Source organism: Gossypium arboreum, chromosome 2 (genome assembly GCF_025698485.1).
Source record: "Gossypium arboreum isolate Shixiya-1 chromosome 2, ASM2569848v2, whole genome shotgun sequence".
Classification (NCBI taxonomy): domain Eukaryota; kingdom Viridiplantae; phylum Streptophyta; class Magnoliopsida; order Malvales; family Malvaceae; genus Gossypium; species Gossypium arboreum.
Genome location: NC_069071.1, coordinates 109946156 through 109956264, shown reverse-complemented (window position 1 = coordinate 109956264; position 10109 = coordinate 109946156). Strand labels below are relative to the sequence as shown.

Here is a 10109-nt window from a genome sequence, read left to right as displayed (position 1 = left end):
TGCAGCGGCTGAAGAACTTAGGGTTTCTTGTTTTTCTTTATTTTGCTGGAAAATTTTGAACTTTTGGGCTTGTAATTTTGGGCTAAGGTTTGAGGATTTTTGTTGGGCCTGTTTGGGTTTGATTTTTTATTTTCTGTTTATTTATTTGGGGGTCATGGGCCGGGCAATTTTGGCCCATTACAATCACATATGTGTTATCAACTTGTAACCTGTCATTTCCAAGATTGCTTGTTTAAATAATTAATTTCAGATCATGCAATTAAGACAATTCATCTTACTAATACCAATGAATTTATATCTCAGTCTTTTATTGATTGAGTTTGAAATTTTGTTGTAAAAGTTTGTTAGTTATGTCCACAATGGTTTAGAGAAATTATTGATTAAACGCATTTGATTAATGTTTAAACCATTATTTATAAGAACTAAACTTCCTATTTCAACATGAGACTATGTTGATTTACGTGTTGTACGCATCAAGCCAATAAGTTAGAAATACTCCCTGTTACAATTGGTTTTTAGTTAAGAGCTAAATATTTTCCATCTTTGAACTTTTGTATGTGCGCATATATTCTAATTGATCCACCAAAACACACAACGATGATTGACTCCTCAAAGAAAGTTGGGAATATATATTAATTACAATTCTCATTGTATTATTAGATGTTTTGGATGTATTGAAGATTCAAATTATGACATGATTTTTTATTACTATTTTGATTTGATAATTTTCCTGACATTAGGGGGAGAGAAATAATAACTTGTAATGGGAGAGAGTAATTTGAACCAGAAGTTCAACAATGATAACTCATTACAAGTTCCAAATATCAAAATTCTCATAAAAGAAAATAATAAATCTAGATGGCCATATAGTGAAGACGGGTGCTCCAAAAGAGACCAAAGACATAACTAATAAGTAAAACTCTAGAAGAAATTCAGGTACCTGAAACTGAAGATTAAAATAATGAAAATAAGAGATCTTGATAAGATATATCAATTTGAGAAAATGTGGAATCGATAATAAAAGTGGTCGACGATAGTTTTTTATACAATATTATTGTTGAAATAATGAAATAAAAGAAGGATCTTAAATAAATCTATTGAAAAATATAAATATGGAATATAATGCTCAAAATAGAAAGACGCAACTCGAGTACAATTAAATTCGTGAAGTTTTTGGACTAGTAATCAAAATATCTAAAGGTATACAGTCAGTGAGGGTACAAATGAAGTAGTTTTGTAAAAGCAGAATACAGATATGAAGTTTTTCGCTAAGTCCTAACATTGATTATGAAAAGATATAATATTTTTTTTTGGTAGATGCAATAAACTTCAGTTGCATTATTAAACTGACAGTTCATAAAAGATTTAACTTGCGTTTAATGGTTGTTGTTACAACCTTTTATGAATCCCTATATAGTAAAGTTTATATTAAAATTATTGAAGGATTTAGAATGCTAGAAGCATATTGAAATTCTCAAGAAATTGATTATTTATATGAATTGAAATAATTTGAACATATGCGGTAAATTTGGCTAAGTGAATAGTAGTTGAAGGAGGATAATAAAATGGTCCAAAATACTTATTTATATTTTTATAGAAGAATATTCCTATGATTATTGTTGAAACTCCTGAAGAATATTCCCCCCAAATTTTCTCTCACTCATGACTTTCAAAAGAATGGTGATACAAATGTTTAGCAATGCATTCAAATAGTCATTTGAAAAACTAATATTCAAGATTGAATACATAGAATATGAGATATTATGTGATATTTTTATGAGAGGAGTAAATATGCGCTATACTCTTTTTTCCTTAACCAAGGTTTTGTCCCATTGTATTTTCCTGATAAGATTTTTAATGAGGCAACATATTATTCGTACTATAGATATGTGTACTTTTTTTCCTTCCCTAAGAATTTTTTTTCCATAGGGTTTTATCTTAGTAAAGTTTTAACGAGATACATTATCTACCAATGGACATCCAATGGAGAGTGTTATGAATATCTTATTAAGTGGATATTCATCAAGATCAAGATAAGTTTTGATGTACTTTAAATTCTAATAGTGATTAGAAAGTGGATCTCTACTTCATTTATACTTCTTATGCCGATAAATAGAGACTTTAGAGAAGCATTGTAAATATTCCGATTGATCAATAAAATACGCTCTCTCTTTTGCTCTCTTATTCTCTTTGTTATTTATTCTTTGTCTTTTATTTTATAACAAGTATCAATTATCTTTTAAAATTAAATTTTATATTAAAATGTGTATTTAATAATAGGATATATTTACATTTTAAGAAAATTTTTACGATACAATTAATAAAATTAAAATTTATTTATATATATTAAAATATATTTTTATTTTTAAAATTTTAAATTTTATTAATATGATAGCCACATCAATATCGTAATGAGACATGTCAATAAATTAACACAAAGAATTTTTTGATGAAATTCGCCAATTTGAGAACTCAATTAAATACAAAAAATTACGAATTACTTATGTCGAAACTAATTTTATTTTGAAAAAATGGGGATCGACTTAAAAAAAGAAGAAGCCAATTATGGAGTCGCCACCGACCCTTTTCTGAGGTGGGATCGGATCACCCTGAAATTGATCATTTTAATAAAATATTTTGATTTATTAAAACAATAATTTTAGGTCTACGTAAGTCGAGAATAAGGGTTCGGAAGTCGGTTACGCACGAGGAAGGGCTAGCACCTTCGTAACGCTCAAAATTGGTACCTAATTGATTAATCAATGTCCTTATGTCTAAAATTTAAAAGATATTTTGAAATACGATTTCTTTTAAAACATTTGAATAACTCAAATTGGTCATTAAGAATTCTCTTGTTACGAAGGAATAAAATATCACATCTAGCACGTTAGGACATGACTTTTTAAACCCTCGAAACCACGACAGAGTTTTAATTTCCAAAAGCTCATGTATTTGAAAATTTCAAAAGGATACTCGATCATTTGGTCCAACGAAAAACTGAAACCCAACACGTTAGGGCACGATTTCTCGGATTTCCAAACATAGAACATTGCCTTGTTTTGAAGTTTAGAAAACGCAGACGAAATTTTAAAGGGGATGCTTGATTATTTTCGATAAACGGAAAATCGAAACCCAGCACGTTAAGGCACGATTTCCCGAATTTCAAACATCAAACATTGCCTTTGTTTTGGGAAATTTTTAAATTAACAGTTATAAAAAACAGATTTAAAAATACTTGTTTGGTTTGCTTGGGAATAAAAAAAAAACAATCGATATTGAGTGAACATGGGAATTACAATCATGATGCAATAATGAGAAACCAACAAATATAGTATCGAGCATGAAATAAAAATTCGTGACAATAATATTACATGAATAATCGAAAATAATAAGAAAACAGGAATAAATTAGGGTACATGCAATGACAACACATCATATACTATATAAATACAAACATTAATAACCGAAGGCTAATGAATTAGAAGCCAATTTGGAAGAAATTCCAAGCAAATTACACTAATGAAATATAATCAAGTTTTAAAATAGAATGAAATGAATAATAGGAAAGGAAAAAATTTGAAGACATTACTATACAAAAAAAAAACAAATAGATTTGAAATAATAGATATAAGAATTTAAAATAAGCAGAAAAATGAATAGTATCTTGAATATTAATATACAAATGAATTTTAAAATAAATATTATAAAGTGAATAATACAAAATAATACATATATCAATTTACATAAATAATAAAAACTAGATAACTTAATGTAAATAGTTGGTACATAAAATATAAATAATAAAAATATTTGAAATAATAAAATGATAAAAAGAAAATAATAAAAAGAAACTAAAACAATGTGAGAAAAATAATATGTTAAGAATAATATATCAAAAAAATGAATAATAAATAATCATAAAGAATACAAAAATATATACTAAAAAACTTAATTGGAATAAAAACAAAGTTAGAACAGAATCAAGGATTGAAATTAAACGCGCGCAGACGATCGAGGACTGATAATGCAAATGGACCAATATTCCAAAATGAAACGTTAAAAATGCGGCCTAATTTGAACAAACACACAAATTACATGGACAAATTCAAAAAACCAAGAAATATTAATAAGACTTAATCAAATGATGGCACAAATTAAAGGAGCTTTTAGAAAGCCCTAAAAGCTTTAACTATTTTCTCAATTCCCTCACTTTCCCCTTGTTTCACTAGCCGAATGGCTAAGCCTCAAAAGCTGTTGAAATCTGACCGCAACAACGGAGGGCCTGAGCGCGTCGTGACTCCGGTGAGTCTCTCTCTCTCCCTTATGTATTTTGTATTTGTATGTAAACTCGATTGAAAATGAAAAAACACAATAAATAGCTATAAATTACCTTTGAAGTATATTTTTTATTGCTTTCTTATTGATTTTTGTATGTATTTGGTGTACAATTTCTCGGAAAAAAAGAAAGAAAAAACCCCCAAATAATGAAAAATTCGAAGGCTTTATAGCCAAGTATAAAATCGTTTCCTGCTGTTTTCTTGTTCAACTTGCAGGTCATGAAGACGTGGAGGAGGGCGACGTGGTACGTGGGTGCGAACGTGGAGCAAGGCACGCGTGTATGGAGGAGGCGGTCGTAGCTGCGGCGCAAAGGAAGCTTCTAGTGTTTAGAGTTTGCTGAAAAGTGTTTTGAGTTTGGGGCTATTTGGGTTAGTCTTATTTTGGGCTTATAATTGGGTTTGTTGTTTTTGTAATTTTAGATTTTTTTATGTGGATTATTTGGTTTTATTTATTGGGCTGAAATTAGTAGCCCAGGTTAAAATTGGATCTTACAATTTAGTTGATTTTTTTTTAAATAATTGAAGTGAAATAAATAAAGGGAAAAAAACAGACTTGTGAATTTTTGAGATAAGCACATCTACGGTGCTAACATGTTTCCTCTTTATATATGTAATAGATTTTCACATTAGGCCAACAAAAAAAAAAAGAATAAAATTGCAAAAGTAGTGGCATGAAAGCAGGTGTGTTATTGGCAAAACATGAATGCATTATTCCTTTCATTGGAATTGCTTTTTGCTCACACCACTTGCTTCTCCTCCTTACTCATCTCAGCATGGCCTCAAAACCCTTCATCGCATTAGCCACCGCTGTTTTCTTCTTCTCCCTCATCGCCGTCAATCATTTTGGGAAACCTTTCCAGGGAAAACTTGGGGAAATGGAAGTTGTCCCAATTACGGATACCGTAGGACCTGAAAGTGTAGCATTTCACCCACTTGGAGACGGTCCCTACGTCGGAATATCCGACGGTCGGATTATCAAGTGGCAACCAAATGAGCATCGGTGGATCAGTTTTGGCATCACTTCTCCTAACAGGTGCGTGTCTTACAAGTTATTGTTTTTTTCCTCGTAAGCAATCTAGTTTACGTTTATCCTCCATCAATGGTTTGGTTAGTTCGGATTTTTTATTTTTCCCAGTGGATGGTTTGGTTTGAATTTCAATTTTTTTATATTAAATTTTAGATTTTAATTTTTTTACTTATCCTAATAATAAAACATTATTTGATAAAATTATGAAGTCCTTTTTCAAGTAAATAAAAATAATTTATAAGTCAATTTGATTATAGATTTTATCATATCTATTTTTTGTACAATATTTACAATTATTCATAATCCTCCTCAATCTTTAAATATAAGAATGATGCGCTTCAATACGTTGAAAACTATATCCTGCTGTACTAGCAACAATAATGATGTCAAACTCAATCAGCTATATAATATTTATTTTTATGCCATTAAAATTAATTACAAATTTTTAACTTATATTTCAAATACAGTGTTCTCTGGGTATATATGGTTGAAGAAATTGTTATTATGTGATGTTGTTCGTCTCGTATCATAGCCACTCACGTGTGTAGGATTAGAGATGTCTTTCCCTCGACAAGCTTGTGTGGCTTATATTCTGCATGCACGCCCACCCTCCAAAGTAGTGACATATTATTATTATTATTATTATTATTATTATTATTATTATTATTATTATTATTATTATTATTATTATTATTATTATTATAGTAGGGAAAAACCAAGACTTTCTACAAAATTATTAGTGATGAGACTGAGATGATGAGTTTTTAACAGAGAAGGGTGTGAAGGGAAACACGATCATGAGACAAGGGAACACATATGTGGACGTCCATTAGGCATATGCTTCCACGAGACTACCGGTGACCTTTACATCGCGGATGCATACATGGGACTACTAAAACTAGGTCCAGCAGGTGGCTTAGCCACTCCTATCCCAACGCATGCTCAACCTCAACCTATCCCTTTCACATTCACCAATAGCTTGGACATCAATCAATCTGATGGCTCCATTTATTTCACCCACACCTCTTCTCTTTATCACAGGAGGTACGTACCATCTCTAAAATTCTATCTACTATTAATTCTCATTTTATCAATTGTTCCTACTCAATATTCTTTGGTGCATTATATGAATTAAAGTAATTACCTAAACATAGAGAGCTTATATGGTAATAGAATAGGACATGACTGTTAACTTCTCTATGTCATAGATTGATTTGTGGATAATCTTCATTTGCTGAAATCATGTGATAGTAAAGAAGGGCACCCGCGTGTATTAATGCTGGCCAAGAGAGATGTACTAAATGGTTAGGTTTATTTAATGTGATTTGATTAAAAATATTTGTGTACCATATTGCTTATTACATCATAACGTAAAGTTCTTCTAAATATATTCATAATGTTGTATAATTTCAAGTTATGGTCTATTAGACGAATGTTCAATTTCTTTAAAAGTAGCCTGGATTTAAATTATGATTATGCTCGTAATATTGCATACCATGAATTATATATATATATATATATATATATATATATGTATATTAATAAGTGAAAGCTTTCCCTAAGCAATATAGAATTGTTGAACTTGGAATTGAGAAAGCTTATTTTGGCCACGACTAACCAAATCAAAAAGATTGTGATTTATTGGTATTAAAAGTATAATAAGTATGGGTTATTGAATTTAAGGCTTTTTAATATGAAACTAATCTTATACCTTCTTTTGCTTTCCATAAAATATATTAGGTATTTTTTAATATATATTCTTATAGCTTTATAATTTGTTTTATGGATTTTAAATTTCTCTCTCATATTTGCATTGTTTTCATATGTTTTGCATACATATTCATAATAATTGAAGTTTCAAACTATAAAATTATTTTTTAGAAAAATAAATCATTACACTAATCACACATTAATATAAATTGTAAACTATTAAAATAGTTATTTTTATTTGTTTCAGGTTACGTTTTAGTCATTAAGCTGTTAATTGTTGTTAACGGTGTAACGGAAAGCTGACGTGGCACGTTGAATCATCATTTCAAATGAAAATTTTTGATTAAATTATACAATTGCCTCCTATATTTTTTCATTTTGAGCAATTTATTTATTTATTTTTTCCTTTTATGTCCTTTTAATTTTCTTTTAATTTTCTTTATCTCTTCACTTCTCTCTCTGTTTTCCTCTTTTCTTCATTTCTTTTAATGTAGTTTTTCTATATTTTTCATTTGTTAAAACTAGTCTACAAATGCGCTTCACTCGATAAAAATTAAATTTTTGAAAAAATAAAATATAAAAACTAATTTTAACAAATGAAAATATATTAAAATTAACCATATCTATTAAATTTTTTTACCTAGATAGCCAAGTAGAGAGAGATTCGAAATTCTTTAACTAATTCTGAAGTTGAATCAAGTTCTTTCACCAAAAGGATTCTTTTGTTTTCTTCTCATTCAATTTAATGTGTCTGCTAAGGTTCTATGATATCAATCTCTCCTTTTATTATTGCTAGATTTTCACTAGATTTTATTCTAAAAATATTTATATAAAAATTTTATGATTATTATTAAATGTATTTTTTAGATTTATCAAAATGTAGAAAGATATAAATATCTTTAAAATAATATTTGTTACTTTGTAAAATAATTGAGTTTTTGATAATTTTCGATCTGTTGAAGGGTGACACCAATTCAGTTAACCTTTTAATATATATACTAGATTATGAATGCGGAGAAAAATAAAATTATGTAACAAATATGTTTTTAAAAATGTTATAAATAACAAATAAGGCTTTGGTTAAATCATAGAATACAAATTTAGAAAATTAAAGAGACATGGATTCAAATCTTCTTCTTGTGTATGTTTTTCTATTTTTAGGCATAATAATTTATTTAACTCTTACACTTGCGTTATTTGTCAAATCACTTAAAATAGATGAAAAAATTAATATTTGTCAACTTTGTTGACGTGGCATGCACATGGATTCCATGTTAACAATTAATCAATTTTTAAAATTTAGAAAACTCAAAATATAAAATTATTTTTAAAATTAAAATTATTTAAAAGTATAAAATGATAAAAAATTTAATTTTAAAATTTAATTATCGTTAAAGTAGCATGTAGATTATCACGTTTAAAAATTTAATTAATTCTATTTTGGGATAATTGGACTATCATTGCAAGTTTAAAAATTAAAAAGATAAAAAATTGAATCAAGAGTTAAAATGATTTCTTTTGTAAAATTAGAAAACAACAATGATAATTTATGGAATTTTTTTGGTAATATATACTATAGATTATAGATTAGAAACACCCAAATCTTATTTATCATCGTCTTCTTCTCCTTTCAACAAGAAAAATAAGTTCAAATGGTGTATGAAGAATATTGAAAAGTGGTACAAACTGTTTTGCAGGAACCATATAGCAGTGGTTCTAAGTGGGGATAAAACAGGAATGCTGTTGAAATACGAGCAAGAAAGCAAACAAATCACTGTCCTTCTAACCAATCTTTCGTTCCCAAATGGAGTGGCATTAAGCAAAGATGGCAGCTTTCTTGTGTTTGCAGAAACCACCAAATGCAGGATCCTAAGGTACTGGTTATCAACACCCAAAGCTGGAAACCTGGAAACATTGGCACAACTCCCAGGATTCCCAGATAATATCAAAAGGAGCCCCAGAGGAGGATTTTGGGTGGCCATTCATTCACGAAGATGCAAGGTTTTGTCATGGATTCTTTCGTATTCAAAACTAGGGAATGCTTTGATTTGGGTATTGCCTGTTGATGTCATTACCAAAGCTTATTCAGTGATGTCGAAGTATTTAGGGAGTGGGCTGGCAATGAGGATAAGTGAAGAGGGTGTTATTTTAGAAACTTTGGAACTTGAGAGTGGGAATAAAATGAGTTCCATAAGTGAAGTGCAAGAGAAAGATGACCACTTATGGATGGGATCAATTAACATGCCTTTCCTCGGTGTGTATAGGTTATAAATTTTACTTACTTTTTAATTCCAAAATAATAATATAAATAACTTTAAAAGGGCCTGTTCAGGAAGTCTATCTAATTCTCCGGAAATGATCAATTTAAATCCTTTAATTATTTCTACTAGACCAACATATTTTCCCGGAAAACCTGTAAATATTTTCGCTATTAAAAAGGGTTGTGATAAGAAACGCTCAATTTTTCGCGTTCTTATTACGGTTAAACGATCCTATTCGGATAATTCGTCCAACCCAAGGATAGCTATAATGTCCTGAAGTTCTTTGTAATGCTCTAAGGTTTGCTTAACCCTTTGTGCAGTTTCATAACGTTCCTCACCAACGATTCAAGGTTGGAGCATAGTGGACGTTGAGTCTAAAGGATCTACCGCTAGATAAATACCTTTGACATATTTTATTAAAAAAATAAAAATAAATAAATTTATTAAAAATACAGTTAGAATGAATATGGATAAATGAGTATTCAGATTCAAATATTTCTAAATGAACCTATATATTTTTAAAGATTTCTTTTAAAATTTATGTTTGTCATGTGACGTATTGAGAGGCTACCACGTGTCACTACTAAATCGGCTATCAGTGCCACGTTTGCACATACTAACGATGTTAGTACATACATACATACTAATTTCGATGACAAAATATAAGTTCAAGTACCAATTAGATTCAAGAAAAAATTAGGTACTAACTAAATACAAATGGACAAATTTAAATGGCAATATATGTATATATATATTAACCTTTTTTTTTTCTTT

General features: G+C 29.1%; 1 protein-coding gene across 1 annotated transcript; it reads left to right on the top strand.

The window, feature by feature from the left end:
- Positions 1–4152: 4152 nt before the first annotated feature.
- On the top strand, positions 4153–9454 carry LOC108466687 (protein STRICTOSIDINE SYNTHASE-LIKE 2). Its single transcript, XM_017767061.2, has 4 exons — positions 4153–4302; positions 4554–5370; positions 6136–6408; positions 8772–9454. The coding sequence occupies exons 2-4, from the start codon at positions 5009–5011 to the stop codon at positions 9343–9345; spliced, it is 1209 nt and encodes a 402-aa protein (XP_017622550.1). The 5' UTR covers positions 4153–4302; positions 4554–5008; the 3' UTR covers positions 9346–9454.
- The last annotated feature ends 655 nt before the right edge of the window (positions 9455–10109 follow it).